The 16,444-nt window shown below is 37.8% G+C and overlaps 1 protein-coding gene across 1 annotated transcript in view; it reads right to left on the bottom strand.

The window, feature by feature from the left end:
• The window catches only part of LOC121382700 (LIM/homeobox protein Lhx9-like), a 62,541-nt gene that overhangs the window by 33,818 nt on the left and 12,279 nt on the right, over positions 1-16,444 (bottom strand). Inside the window, exons 2-3 of the mRNA XM_041512240.1 lie at positions 15,617-15,828; positions 6,269-6,612 (exon numbers count right to left, since the gene is read on the bottom strand). Coding sequence (XP_041368174.1) covers positions 6,269-6,612; positions 15,617-15,828 — 556 coding nt within the window. The remainder of the gene's footprint in view (positions 1-6,268; positions 6,613-15,616; positions 15,829-16,444) is intronic.

Here is a 16,444-nt window from a genome sequence, read left to right as displayed (position 1 = left end):
CGCGCACCAAGAGAGTGCTTTATCAGTGGGCTACGTCCCGCCCCTTTTTCATAATGAGATCTATACCAAATGAAAAACAAGTCACAGTTTATTCCTGGAAACTTAACACCTAAGGAAAAACCAAATTCGAATACAGAAACAGTCATCAATGAATACATTAGCCAGTGAGTGAATAAATGAATGACTGACTGACTGACTGACTGACTGACTGGATGGATGGATGGATGGATAGATAGATCAACGAATAAACAAACAAATAAACGAATGAATAAATGAGTCAGTGAGTGAATGGATGGATAGATGAACGAATAAATAAATGAATCAGTGAGTGAATAGATGAACGAATGGATAAATGAATCAGTGAGTGAATAGATTAAGGAATGAATAAATGAATCAGTGAGTGAATAGATGAACGAATGAATAAATGAATCAGTGAGTGAATAGATTAAGGAATGAATAAATGAATCAGTGAGTGAATAGATTAAGGAATGAATAAATGAATCAGTGAGTGAATAGATGAACGAATGAATAAATGAATCAATGAGCGAATGGATGAACAAATGAACAAATAAAAGGTGGGTCTCCAAATACGATTAATCCAAAGAATGAACGAATTATATACAGTTTAAAATGTATCCAACAAGAAATGTTTTCACAAGATACTGATGATTTTGAATGTGATGAATAAAATTATGAAGATAATGACTGCTTAAATGATGACTAATGAATGTGATGATGGATATGATGACTGTGATGATGCATATTATAAAGAGAGTAATGATAACTATACCTGAATGTGATACTAAATTTGATAATGTATATTATGATTATCTTAATAAATGACTATGATGACGGATATAATACTGAATGCGATGATGATAATAATGTAGTGATACGGATGTTGTTTTTGTTGTTGTTGATGATAATGACGATGATGATGATGATGATGATGATGGTGATGATACTAATGTAAAAATTAGTATAGATGTGATGATGACAGTGTTGTGATGGAATTCCAAGAATTCCAAGAACATAGATTTTAAATAATTTAAACTATCCTGACATGTGTGACATATTTCTCCATCTTGTTTAAAAACATGACATTCACCCTTCACATATACGGTATACAGTTTTGTTCATGATTATACACGTATTGCGAATAACATGTTTTGCATCTAGTTCCGTATGTGGAAAGTTTATATGCAATGAAGTTTTTATCTTATCGTTTTATCTTTACCAGTATTGACGTGACTGGTACCAAGTATATCACAATTAGTATACTAGAAATGCCTTTAGTTACGAAATGACATCTACTTCACAATGGTCGTGATTTGGAACTTCGGACAATGCCATGGAAATGTGAAAGCCGTCCACAAACATGCTAAGACATACAGAATGGCTGACCCGGGTTTAGCAGGAGTGGTCAGAAATATTGGGTAACACTTGGAACTTAGATAACAGATACGGGGCCACATAACAATAACAGCGGTGACGTTTTCATAGCTGAGCGGGACACCCACCAGTACAGACTGTGTTCCACGGAGGAGCAGACGACAGCCACATAATAAACACATTCCCGTAGAGTTGCCGCCCGTGCTGCTACAAAGAACGAGTGATTGGTAATGGCAGTATTATTGAATGCTGGATGCGAACGCGAATGTCCCTCCAGCATGGAGAAAAACGGGAAATGCTGAACCCGACACTAAAGAAATGAAGCCCTCGCTTGACAAAACACATCAAAGACGGAGACAGACGGCCCTCCCTCGTAGCCCCCAAGGGCCTGCCCATAATCCCCAAGGGACGCAGGGTGAGGTATTCATTCGCGCAGCTGTCCCCACCCCACAAACTGACGGGACGATGTTTGTTTGGAAACCTGCAAAGTCTGAAAGCCGATCCCGTGAATGCTTTGCCAAGGGTTAAACGTGTCCTTAATCTGGTTTCAAAGACGTGGCTCACCAAAGGTGGTCATACCCAACACATGACAAAGATTCCATTCACCACAGCACTGCTGGTGCTTTTCACAATATACCTCTCTCCGGCGGACAAGTTTATAGTGCGGTCAGGTGTTTTTGCCACCTTGTACAATACCCCTGCTTAAAACTATAACGCATGGATGAGGGGTGTTTCTGGCATGATCACATGGGCGGGGAGGAGGTACCCAAATTATGTCTCATGCCTCGTGGTCAAATCGGGGATTCCTTTAATAGCAAATAAAGCCAGTGTATTTAACTATAATTTATGGCTCATGCATGCTGACATGGAACAGCCTTCAAGATTTATAGTTTTCTTTTACTTTATCCATAAAAGACACAGACAGTATTAGAGACAAAGAGAGATACAGAATGATACTGAGAGAGAGAGAGAGAGAGAGAGAGAGAGAGAGAGAGAGAGAGAGAGAGAGAGAGAGAGAGAGAGAGAGATATTATATTTTTGATCATTACATAATGTACGTCCATCGAAAATTGGCATCATGACAAGACTGTCCAGTTACTATTGCGTGTTTCGTCTAAAGGATTGCAAGATGTTTGCTTTAGTTTTCCAAAGACAAGGCAACACCACGCGTATCAGAAACATTTGTTGTACTAGTGGTAAGAATGCACGAATTCCTAGACGTGTTATTGTATCTGAACACTAATAATAATAAGTGTGTGCTAAGTATGAATTCTTTCGATTGCACACAAATGCCATAGATAAGAAACTCGCTAAGCTGTCGGAGTATTATTTTGAGCTATTACAGCTGTGAGGAACTGGTTGTAAGAAAGATAACTTGGACTGAAATAAGTTTTTAACGACGACATGGGGTAAATAAAGAACTGTAATATGTTGATTACAAATGTACCAACAAGCTGATGTTGACGAAATGACCAAGATAAAACTGGTGACGGTGATGATTTTACTGACTGTACTGATGATGACGATGTTAATTATGATATTTCTAATGATTGTTGTTGATGATACTGATAACAACGACAATGCCAATGTTGCTGTTGTTTATCATCGAGACCATCATTAAGATGTTAACAACAACGACGATGACGACGATGATGATAATCTTAATTATGATGCTGATGACGACGATGACGATGATGATAATTATAATTATGATGGTGGTGATGATTATGATGATAATGATGATGACGACGACAATGGTGATGATGACGACGACGATGATGATGATGTAATTATGATGGTGTTGATGATAACGTTGATAAAGAATATTAAACTGTTACGACACAACAGTTTAGAGACTATATTATCTGCATTGATCATCATCATCATCGTCATCATCATCATCAATACGGAGACCTAAGACTGTTGACAAGACATCGACAGCAAACACGACGTTTACACAGCGCAAACTGTCCAGTCAACATCGTGGCTCTAACGCCGTCGATATTTCATTAGTCAAACAAAACGAATTTGAGAATTCGATCCTATCAGTTGGGCAGCAGGCAAATGCCAAGTTGCGGTGGAAGCTGAGTTCGATTGAGTTGGAGCGTGTCGAGATCAAAGTGAGACTGCTCAAACAGCGGCCCAGTTTACACACCAGCTGCAAAGAACCTTCACTCGAACGACATATTGGACGTTTTCTCTAGTTTTACGTCTGCACCATGGGCCCCGGAATAGGGTGGGGGCGGGATCCATGTTCCCGCTTTTCCTTGCCGTTGTACTCAGAAGGCTTGGAATGTCGTATTTGAACACTGCGAATTCAATATTTTCTTGGGGGAACATGTCTCCGAACCATCACCAGCCCCAATAGGTTCTCGATCTTGGGGCCCTCAAATGTCCATCCCATGGCCATCGCACTAACGGTGCCCCCTCTTCCCACTTTCATATACACTGACCGACACGGTTGTCTGTAGTTGCCTAAACTACTGTCTAAACTGAAACTTACTTTATCTTCGTGTATTTAATTATTTACAGTAAACGATTTAACCTTGAAACGTAATTTTCTTATCGTCGTACGTAATGCGTCAATATCTTTTTGGCTACAATCGCTAATCCAGGTCACACAAAAAGTAGTATTCCATGTTTATCACACGGAAGCGAGGCGCTTTTCCAGTTGCATGTTACAGTGTATTAACAATATTGCGTCAGTCTTGTAAGTTGTATGGGAAATATGGCGTCAGTCTTGTAAATTGTATGGGAAATATGGCGTCAGTCTTGTAAGTTGTATGGGAAATATGGCGTCAGTCTTGTAAGTTGTATGAAGGCAGTTTGACGGTTACTATTGATAGCGCCGTCGTACAGAGAGACAGCGAGAAACGTAATTTTATTTAAGAAGGAAAATGAAACAGTTTAAGAATCGTTGTCATAATAATTAATGCCTGCGTGGCGAACGGGCAATACAGACGTCTTGTTACACTACAAACCCTATCATTATGATGAGCGCGCGGAACAGAATCTCTGCTGCAATTAGATCTCATCCACGGACACTGTCTTGGTAATCAGATTTGACTCAGCCGTCAACATGCTTGTTAAGCAAATGCGATAATAACAGACAAAAACATAAATCGTCGCTAATCGCTGCAATCGGTCGCAGTTGAACAGTCTGTAATTATTGCATTATTCAATATTCTCAATCACGCGCGCCCCGATGACATAGCCGAGCCACAAAAGAAATGGCCAGAGTTTAAAATCGCAATCGCATATTTATTACCACTGAATCTAATCAGTGTAAACTATGAGCGGCCGTACCTTACGTAACGTATGATAATACAGAGCTGCAGTTATGCCTTTGAAATTAAAACATGAAAGCAGAGACCAGTTTTACCGAAGATGTTTTCATGACACCTGCGAATTTTTTTTAAAGAAAAGCGAAATAAAATGGAAACGCTGAATACGTTTAGTTACATGCAGAGTTTGGACTTGGCTATCGGCCCCTGTGACAGCTCACGACTGACCAAAAGAGGTGTCCCGCCGCGAGAAGAACGAGTGCTGATTATGTCTGTGGGAAGCCTGATGACCGGCGGTCGGACGTGAAAGGATGTCACAATGGACAGTGGAGACCTCAAACATGGGTGGTTTGTCGTGGGAGGATACCTCTATTTTGGGACGCTGCCCCGTGGAACTCTTTATAAAGCGGAGGACAGACTTGTCACTTGAAAAGTGGCGATGAGCATCAGTAAACACTCTTGCCAATCCTACGCGATTTATCGGGGTTCTTTTTAAATTATTGTACAACTATGTGAAGTGCAATCCCCTCAACTCAACACATGTTTCTATTATTTTCAGAGTTGTTTTTCATTCTTTCTTCCTTTCCTTTTTCCTTTTTTTTTGCAATTCTCACGATATTGTTCCTCTTTAGATATTTATGATAAACTTGAATTATATGTTTTTCAAATATTTTTCTTCTTTGCTAATCTAAACAGGTTTGAGTACGACTTTCCAAGCCACAACTTCTGTCTGGACTAGAGACTTCCAGGAGTGGCCTGCACATGCCTACAATCGAGGGTTGACAATCCCATCCAATAATTTCATGTATCATTTATTATATAAACGTGCAAAAACTACTACCTCAATGATATTATTGCAAAGATAGCTTTACCATGAACTCGATAACCACAGAGAAGCTATGCTAAACATCATGACATGATGAAATAGGTCAATTGTACATGCATCTACTAACATCCTGTTAAGCACTAGCGCATCGTAGGTGGGTTTGGTAATGCAGAGGAAGGTAGCATTGCACCACACGTAGACTGCATGTTGTACTATTCATACATATGGGCAAGGGTAATCAGAGGGTCAAGAGAGTCGAGCAGGAAAGTTATTTAGGCTGGAACGCTAATTCAAAAGGGGTCTCAAATTTAGATACATGTACACGTTTTCTAAAATAATGTTTCTATGTTTCGTAACTTGTTTCTGTCGTTACCTTGGGGCTCAACATTTGGGAGTTACGAAGCGTCGTTGTTCTTGTTCTTTTCTATGGTTTGTTTTTAATGTTGACGTATTTATATAAAGTTTATTCACTTGGAATATTAACTCGTTAAGTACTAAGTTATTCCATCGAACTATATGTTAACAGTTTTTGGTTTTATGAGTACTGCTAGTGACTTTTGGGAACGACTTAGTATCTCGTGGAAATGACAAGAAAAAACAAAACAGTTACTACAACAACAACATCAACAAGACGTCTATGTGATTTTAGTGGATCCATAAAGAATTAACTTGAACTTCTTTAAATCTTCGACAGAACCTATATCTGGCATACATGCATGGAAAATAAACAATTCCAGAAAAGGAAAACACTCTAAAGTGTACCTACCCATGGATGTAGGACAACCATCCATATCCGATAATGGACTCTTCCGTTTCCGAGGCCGCCCTTTTTGCACTGCCCCTACGCCGTTATAGTAAGGAAGTCCTCCGGAACCGGCCCCCATTTCGGGGGACATATTTAAAAACTCTCCCTGAAAAATGACTTCATAGTCTGATCGACAGTACACAAGACTTTCCTTCATTCCGAATTGCTCTCCCGGGGTTAGAGGTCTATTGCACGAGCTGCACGTGAAACACGAGAGGTGGTACACGGCGTCACGTGCTCGCATCACAAGTTCATTGGCGGCAATTCCAAGATGGCATCGCGAACACCGTTTGATTGCATATCGCCTGCAAATAGAAAGGATGACAAAATATATAAGTAAATCACTTCAGTTCAATGGATCAAATAATAATTTTAAATAGGTTGAAATTTTATTGAACTAAAAACATATAATAATAATAATAATAATAATTTTGTTTTATAATAATAATATTATATAGGAGATTTAGCAAATGTAGACGAGCACTTATTTCAGTCCAACTGGCCGCAAGCGTTTTGCATACATACGTATCGCATGTATGCAGTGTAGATGCCAACATTGAAATTGATGTTGTTGTTCGTGGGTGGGGTTTTTTCGTTTTTTTAATGTGTGTTTTTATTTTTTATTGTAGTGTTGGTTTTTTTGGCAGGGGGCTTTTTTTAATTAGCCTTGAGGAAAGGGGGGGGGGGGGGAGGTGCGCACCGTAGACATGCACCTCAACTAAACTATTTAGGCTGTCTGTCCAGAACCGTAGTTAAACAAATATTAGTGAGAGGGAAGTCTGTGTAGAGACCTTCCACTTCCCGACCCAGTCGCGAACCCAGCACTGGTCAGCACGATGGTTTAACCACAGGAAAGAAGGAAGGAAATGTTTTATTTAACGACGCACTCAACACATTTTATTTACGGTTATATGGCGTCGCCACTTTATGAGCTACTCTTTCCGATTAGCAGCAAGGGCTCTTTTATATGCACCATCCCACAGACAGGGTAGTACATACCACGGCATTTGATATACCAGTCGTGGTGCACTGGCTGGAACGAGAAATAGCCCAATGGGCCCACCGACGGGGATCGATCCCAGACCGACCGCGCATCGAGCGGGCGCTTTACCACTGGGCTACGTCCCGCCCGTTTAATCACAGTACCACCGGGGCCGAGGAACGAGAACAGGAATGTTGTGATGTCTTCATTGTGTGTCCAGCTCTCCGACAGGGCGCCGAGTGACAACCTGTCGTACGGAGTCACGGTCCAGCAACAAATGTGATCTTGTTGTGACAGTGACACTCAAGTAAACAAACACAGCAATACTAGGCTATTCCCTAGAGTAACTCCGTGAGAAATCCTGGGTGTTGTGGGGAAATACAAACATGTAAAAAAAAACAGTGCCAAAAAAAAAAAAAAGAGACAAAAATATAGAGTGGTCAGCATTTAAAAAAAAATGCAGATAAGAAACAAAGAGACGCACAGTCTCGTATAAAATACAGTTGTGGCTAAAAGGTTGATGAGAGAGAGAGAGAGAGAGAGAGAGAGAGAGAGAGAGAGAGAGAGAGAGAGAGAGAGAGAGAGAGAGAGAGAGAGAGAGAGAGAGAGAGAGAGAGAGACAGACAGACAGAGAGACAGAGACAGAGAGACAGAGAGACAGACAAATAGTATACCTATTCCACCAAACTTTTTAAAATTATTGGAACAATATAGTTGTAAGCATAGGACAAAAATACATTTGTTGTACGCTTTCCACATGCTACGCAAATACCGCTAGTCGATTTTCTCACAACTGACACTAGTGGGGAAAAGAGCGAGAAAGACGGACAGAGACAGAGAGCGGAGAAGTGAGAAAGAAAGGAGGATGATGAGAGAAAGATAAAACAATATAAAGTAAACTTCAAGAAATGAATGAACATGTTAGCCTATATTTCACTTTACCACTAACAAGAAGTGTAGGCCTACACACTAAAGCGGTATTCGTTATTAACGGTTGTTCTCTCCCCGTCTACCTCTGCTTTTCCTCTCCTCCCCGCGCGATCACGTTCTGTTTTCTCCATATTACTATTATTATTAGAAACAAAACGCGTCTTCTTCCACTTCTAAGAGTGATTTAAGGAAACCAATTTGACGTTTCGTGATGTTTATTTATGAAATGTGTGAAAAGTTTAACCCCCGGTTCGTAAAAGTCCTGAAAATCTGTTAGCACCAGCGGGGATAATTAATTCCATTTGGACGAAAACTGTAGGGGTCTAAGCCAGTGAATCCTCGTAAAGTCTGAGAAAAATATCCACAGCACAAAATGGTAAAGCTTCTACTCTTTGCAGATGTTTGGGGGACGAAAAATTAATCCCCGCCAAAATTGTGCAAACTTGCACCAGGTGTTCCTTGGAAACGAAACGTTGTTTGTATGTTGTTGGGTTTTTTTTTATTGTTGTTGTTTGGGGGGTGGGGGTGGGGTGGGGGGGGGGGGGCGCTTTTATTATTCATGCATTTTGTGTTCTGTAACATCTCTCTGGCGGAAAGTATATATTTTTGTAGTAATTGTGCACTTCTATTTATCCAAAAATAAAAATAAAATAACATGTTCGCTTATTTGCAACTTGTAAACATATTCTAAATATATTTTTAAAGTATTTTGCAACTATTAAAACAGAAATGTTTTTTTCAAGTCGCTGTGCAACGCATTTATTAAATTTCCGATAATGGGCAGACTTTACACGCGGGTAACTACATACATATTTACAACGCTTAAACACCTGCGTTTAAAAAAAAAAAATACACAGGCTTCGTAACTTTGGCTCAATATGTTTAAACCATTACATTTAAAATCATTCTCTCTGTTGAGTTTTCTCTGCAACAACACTGCACAACGTATATTTAATATTCTAGGGACACTGGTACTACGAAAATGGATTTTAAAAAATCTTCATGTTTTAACATATTTCAGTGAAAAGAAAACAAATAATTTGTTCATCAATTCTGAATTAATTAGCAACTAATACTTTAGAAAATGCCACAGTGGGTGTGTTTTAGACTGTTTTAATTCGTATTTATAAGAATACCTGTTAGTTAATATTAGACGTGGTTGGTGTGGGTTTTGTTTTGGTTTTATCAAATATTTCTTTCTTCTTATTTGTTCTATATTATTATTTTTTTTATTTTTTATTATTATTTTTATTTTATTTTATTGTGTGGGTTTTTTCTGGGCATTTGTTGGCTTTTTTCCTGATTTTAATATCTAAGAAGAAAATAGAATGAATAGGTATACATGGTAGACCAAAAAATATACAATATTTAAAAAAGGTAATAAACAAATATATGTATATTATATTCTAATATATATTAGAAATTATATTAATGTAAATTACCGAGTGTGACGGAAGCACTCTTCACATTTGCAAACTACCGGATATATTCTTTGTAATGGAAGGAAGGAAGAAATTATAAACGCATTTTTATTTGCAGTTATATGGTGTGGGAGATATATGGTTAAGGACCAGGGCCCGTGCTTATAAAACTTAAAGTCTAGACTTTAATAAAGTCCAGACTTTAACGTAATGCTATTTGAATGGCGTTGCCATGACGTTAAAGTCTGGACTTTATTAAAGTCTGGACTTTATTAAAGTCTAGACTTTAAGGTTTATAAGCACGGGACCATATTGATAATGAGAGAGTAGGTCCGCTGCCGACACTCCATGAATTATTCTTTTCCATTAGCAGCAACGAGTGGTTTTTATGCAGCATCTCACAGACAGGATAGTACATACCACAGGCTTTGCTACACCAGTTGTGGAGCACTGTTTGAATCGAGAACTAGCCCAATGGGCTCACCGGTGGGGATGGATTAGATCGAACGCGCATCAGGCGAGCGCTTTATCATATGATAGGACTATGTTCCGCCCCTTATTGTTAATGATAATCAGTCTTAAAGCATCAGTTTCGATTTTCACTACTTTCTTTCATGGCTCCGATTCGCAATACCACACACTTCATGCAGATATTGGGCATTAGTCCCCACTCGATATAATCTGTAAAATATGCCTACAATTTGAGATATTTCATCGACAATTTCCGTAATCTCCGACTAAAGATTTCGCCCCTGGGAACAGAATCGCGCGAGATCTCGCGAGATCGCGCGAGGCGAGGTTTAACTTGTCTGGTTCAGTGCAAGTTGATTGACTCCAATTGGGGAAACACGTGGTTAAACGCTTAGTGTCAACGTTCGAGAGCAAACAGGTATATTTCCTTGAAAAATACAGTCAATCCGCTTAGAGTGACAGGAGGGTGTTTATATTACTTCTGCAAAGTATACACAAATAAACATTAATAAAAACAAACGTATAGAAGATATGTTCAATGTAGATGAAAAACAAAACCCACCCCAAAAATTAAAATTGGATTCCCTGCTAGAATTTTGCATCCAAGTCAGTCAAAGCAGTTGCATAGCAACGGATCAGTACTGCATCCTGGCGAACGCGAATAATAATTTGTATTTGAATTTTTATATTGAGATTAGCGTGTGAAAATGTATTAGTTTGTTAACGACACCACAAGAGCACATTAATTTATTAATCATCGGTTATTGGATGTCAAACATTTCGTAATGTAGTCATAGAGCAAACTCTCTGAATGGGTCCACTGAGGTGATTCGATCCCACGAACTAAGTACCTCAGGCGAGCGCTCTACCAACTGAGATAAATACTAAAATCTATTAGAAATAATTATGCATTTAAATGTTTGCAGTTGGTGCCAAACAGCCTTACCGAGACCCTATTTTCAGAGACTTAGAATCGATCATAATGTTGTAGCCACTAAATAAAACGGCACAGAGAAAAATTACTGCAAACCTAACAGGCGCAAAATACTAATTACGATGCCCTTCGCCCTTCCCATGTGATTAGTTTCGAACGAGATCTAATGTACGATTCTGTGGAATCAGAGAACATCCAATAGTCAAGAGAATGAGATGCAGTTGTCTCAACCTTTTCAAGGCCATTTTACCGCAAATTTGGCCTGTTGAGCCTGTGTTATTGTCTTGTAGATAAATGTAGCAATCTTTCAATTTCTAAATGTTTACAGTTATTTTAAGTTCTTCTAGCATTACAAAGATTGAGTTAGACTAGTGTCATTTTGTTATTTTTATAAGGGTTTTGGTTCGTTTATGTATGTATTTTCCTTTTAAAGGATCTTTTTTTTTTACAAAGTATTATTTCATGTTCATCAGTACTACATTATAGATACAATACATAAACTGAAAAACGTAACACTATAAGAAGCGTGTAGATAAAACAAAATGTATAAATGAATACGTACCTACTGACGAAAAGTCAAGTTTGTGAAACAGTTCATTTTAGACAAAATGAATGACGTAATATTATAATGAATGTCAGCCTCTTAATAGTAAAGTAAAGTTTGTTTTATTTAACGATACCACCGATATCATCGGCGATTTGAAGTCAAACATTTGCTAATTTTTACATATAGACGTAGAGAGGAAACCCGCTATAGTGTTCCATTAGTAGCAAGTGATGTTTTGTATGCACAATCTCAAAGACATGACAGCACATACCACGACCGTTGATATTCCAGTCGATGTGCACTGACTGCCTCTTAGTAGCGTTACATCACTAGCATAGTGTACGCTTTTAAGCATAGAAATGCTGTAATTGGATATTTAATCTTTTATATTCTAAAGCGTTAATAATAATAATAATAATAATAAAGAGAGGAAACAAAGAAATTAAATGTTTAAAATATTTGAAGGCAATATCACTACTGGATTAATATATTTAGTTTATAAATGATAATTATTATTATCTCATAAATATTGTTTTCGTCAAATCATAATATTATATACAATAATATATATTATATTAAAATATTAATTATAATTTTATATATTACATATTATATTATTGTCAACAATCATTACATATATAAAAATGTGTTGAGTGCGTCGTTAAATAAAACATTTTCTTCCTTCCATTACATATATAACGAAAGTATCGGACGCAACTTTACAAATATATGGTGTTCTTGCATATACATACAATATAATAAGTGATAACACTCTTACACAATATAGTGAATAGCAAAAGTAACGCAAATATTAATTAGCTTTTTCTATTTATTAAAATTATTCAGTTATAGTCCATCCTCCAAGGAACGTTGTTTTTTCTTCATACTATGGAACTAACTACTAGTTATTTATTTCTGAGCCGATTCTTTTATAAATTGAACACAAAAATAGTGTGGTTTGTTATTTCCAAATTTTTTTTACTTTTTTTAACTTATCATAGCAAACTGAAATTATTTACAAAAGCATTTTTATGGGAGAATGTGACGGACTATAGAATCATATTATTTTTGGCATCTATAAACATTATCAACGTCTGGAAACAATTTAGTCCGTTTTGACCATCTATTTACCGAATTAACTGTATCATGGAGAAAAGCTGAATTTAACTAGAGGAAAGAAGAACATTCTATTTATATACAGTTATTAATAGCACTCATTTACAAATCTTACCCGATTATCATAACGTTACAATAGCAAATTGTACAAAACATCGCAAGTTTACGTCTGCGACTCTTAGTTATACCAGTCATACATTTTCTTGTGTTTGGAATGTATTTCACTCGGAAAACTGCATTATTACGAAAGATGGAGAAGTTTATAGACAAAATAAAATGTTGTCCTGTTAATAGTAATATAAATTTGCTTTATTCGTAGATTTACGTTTGTGTGTAAAACTAGCGTTAAGATGTTTTATGAAATTTGGTCCAGATTACTTAGTTTAATTTAATTTTACTGTTAATAACATTCTACTCTTTGTATGAACACAGCCAATAGCAGTGCTATAACACCCCGAGGAATATTCGTGGTTTTTCAAACTAAACGAAGTTCATTTCAGTGAACTCTTCACTGTTAAATCAAACATAAGAATGCCAACCTGAAATTCAGACAATTAATTATTTACACTGATCCACTTCGTTCGCATTGCTCAACGGGCGCATGCGTGGATGCATTCGAGGCGCGTGCGCTCGGCCATTGAAGGGAATTAACGTCTGCTCTTGCGTCGGTAAGCAAAGTGTTCTCTTATCGAGACTAATCAATTTGTTGTCTTATTCTTTTCAATAAGTGAATCATCATCATCCATTGCGCAGTGGTTAAACCACCGTGTTCAATACTGGCAGGTACCTGGTTCGTATCCTAATACAGGTACGAGTACAAAGTGTGTGCAGTGCGGAGATGCACGGTTTGTATTCTCTTCTTATACGCCGTTGTGAGAGGTCACCCGTTATAGATCATTTCCTCTCCAACGTACGTTGAAAATCACTTTTAAGACTGGTGACTGGTTGCTCCACGGTGATGATTCGGTCACTACAGCCATACCATCCAATAAAAACAGCTCGATCGAAATTGAATGCTCTGTGATGTAAAAGTTAATCCGAAACTGATTCTCTGTGATGCATTTTTGTTAATTGCAAGCGCCGTAAATAAAAAAAATGAGTTGAAAAAGACATTTAAATTTATTTTAAATCGGGTTATTTGAGGATCAGAACAAAAAAAAATACATGACCTAGATTTGTGTCCGTTAGATACCATTTGTCTTACAGCTCGTTTAAAAACGCGTTCGCTCGTTAGACAGGTTTTGCAATAACTCGTTGTAAGGTAACGAATGGTATCTAACGGCCACTCATCTCGAATTTTCTGTATAGTCTAAGCGTGGGCACACAGCCCAGATAACTGTGGTATGTGCCTAAATCGGCAACATGCAGGAATATAACACCATGTCATAATCAGGTGCGGATACGGCGAATAGTCCAGGGGAACCAGGATAAGGTGGATAGTCTTGTTTATGAACGCCGCCAAATTGCATTACATTGATATTACTACCCATTATAAACATCATAGACACTTGCCTGATTCACAGAAAAAACAAAATAATTTAAAAAAAAAAAAAAAAAAAAAAAAAGAGAAGAAGCTACAATATCTCAGTAAATATGGGTAAATAATTCATATATTATTTTCTCTCTTCTTCTTAGTATTATTTTTTAACCAAACATTTAATGCAATATTTGCACACGACTTAGCACAATTAAAAATTAAACAATAAGTGTAATACGTTTAGTATCCAATACAAGAGCGCCCAATTGATTATTATCTTAAGAATCAATATCAACGACAATAGTTGCATACCACAAAGAATAACGTGCAATTGTTTGTGGCCTTTAAATACTTGTACAGTCAACATTTGGTGTTTTAACATTTGAACAAAAACATGGTTACAGAATTTAAAAAAACCTATTTTATTGTGTGGATATGAGTTGGACAAATCAATACATGGCGTTTTCGGGAAAGTGAGTGCTCGCGAATTATTTGACTGGTACCAGCGTCTTCTATCATATCACATTCAATTAACGTTAGGCGTATAAACCAGTCTAGCGAGCGACTTCAATCGTTCGTCCTCCCGAACACTTCTCAGGCTAAATGTTGTGAAATTGCAAAAAAGTGCATTAAAACATGTTAAGGATGGAAAGAGATATCTGTCTAAATGTCTAATTAGGTTTCAAACATTTCGTTGTCACTTATTAATGTCTACAAATATCTAAAATTTAAAAGGTAAAATAAAACGGATGCTGATTTCTCCCAGTAGAATATTTAGTTTGGCATCTAGTAGTCGATGTTTTGTTCGTGGTGGTTGTAGATAATCCTCCATCTATTCATACATTCAGTTTCATTCATTCGTTCGTTCGTTCGTTCGTTCGTTCGTTCGTTCGTTCGTTCGTTCGTTCGTTCATGCATGTGTTCGTTCGTTCGTTCGTTCGTTCGTTCGTTCATTTATTCGTTCGTTTGTTTATTCTTTCGTTCCTACATTTGATTCGACCTTATGAACCTGAATGAAAATTAAGTGCACTAGTCCTAGTTTTTAGACTATAAATACTTGTAGACTATTACACCTCCTTTTTACCGTGAACTTAGGGTTACTTACAGTAGTGTGCTTAAATGGCCAATTTCGACACATCCAATGTGTTTTTAGTCATGTTGGTGTATGTAGTAACTCAAAATACATTTGGTATGAAACAGAAAAGATGCATTTAAAAAAAAAACTAAAGGCGACGCCACACGATACGACTGCATCGAACGAGAATCGTCGATTCTGATAAGACGAACATTACGATTACATCGGCTGCTGTGTAGTCAGCTATTCTCGATCGGTGGCACCCATATCGAGTGGCGTCGCATTAAGGTCACCGGCTTTACTTTATAAAAACAAATTAATAAATGAAAATAAGAACAAGTCAGTTCAACACTTACCTATAATAATCTTCCTTGCAATAAATATATCCTTCACGCGCGAAACACGTGAGTTCGGAGTCGAGTAGGAGTTTGCAGTCGAAACACTTGAGACAGTTGACGTGCCACTGTTTGTCAACCGCCAGCAGGTAGTACCTGTCCTCGATACGCCGACCACACCCAGCACACACCCCGGGTAGATCCTCGCCCTCACTCGACACCGGCATGGATTGCTGAAACACAGCACACACGAGACTTTAGTTAAAAAGTGTGTTTTGTTTAACGACACGACTACAGCACATTGATTAATTAATCATCGCCTATTGGATGTTAAACATTTGGTCATTCTGATTCGTAGTCAACGTTTTCCCCAATGGAGCAAGGGAACTATTATATGCACTTCCCACGGACAGGAAAGCACACATCACGGCCTTATACCAGTTGTGGTGCATTGGTTGGAACGAGAAAACCCCCAGTCAGTTGAACGGATCGACTGAGGTGGTTCGATCCTGCGACGTAACCACCTGAGGCGAGCGCTTATCCGACTGAGCTAAATCCCGCCCCATACTTCAGTTATTACTGTCACCACGCCACCAGCTACTACTACTACTACTACTACTACTACTACTGCTACTGCTGATACTACTACTACTGCTGCTACTACTACTACTACTACTACTACAACTACTACTGCTACTACTACTGCTACTGCTACTGCTACTGCTACTGCTGCTACTACTACTACTATCTGTTTCTGCTTCTGTTGTTACTACTACTACTGCTACTACTACTACTACTACTACTACTATCTGTTTCTGCTTCTGTTGTTACTACTACTACTGCTACTAC

This window comes from Gigantopelta aegis, chromosome 10 (genome assembly GCF_016097555.1).
Source record: "Gigantopelta aegis isolate Gae_Host chromosome 10, Gae_host_genome, whole genome shotgun sequence".
Taxonomy (NCBI): Eukaryota; Metazoa; Mollusca; class Gastropoda; order Neomphalida; family Peltospiridae; genus Gigantopelta; species Gigantopelta aegis.
Note: the sequence above shows the minus strand (reverse complement) of the source record. Positions and strands in the feature narration are given on the sequence as shown.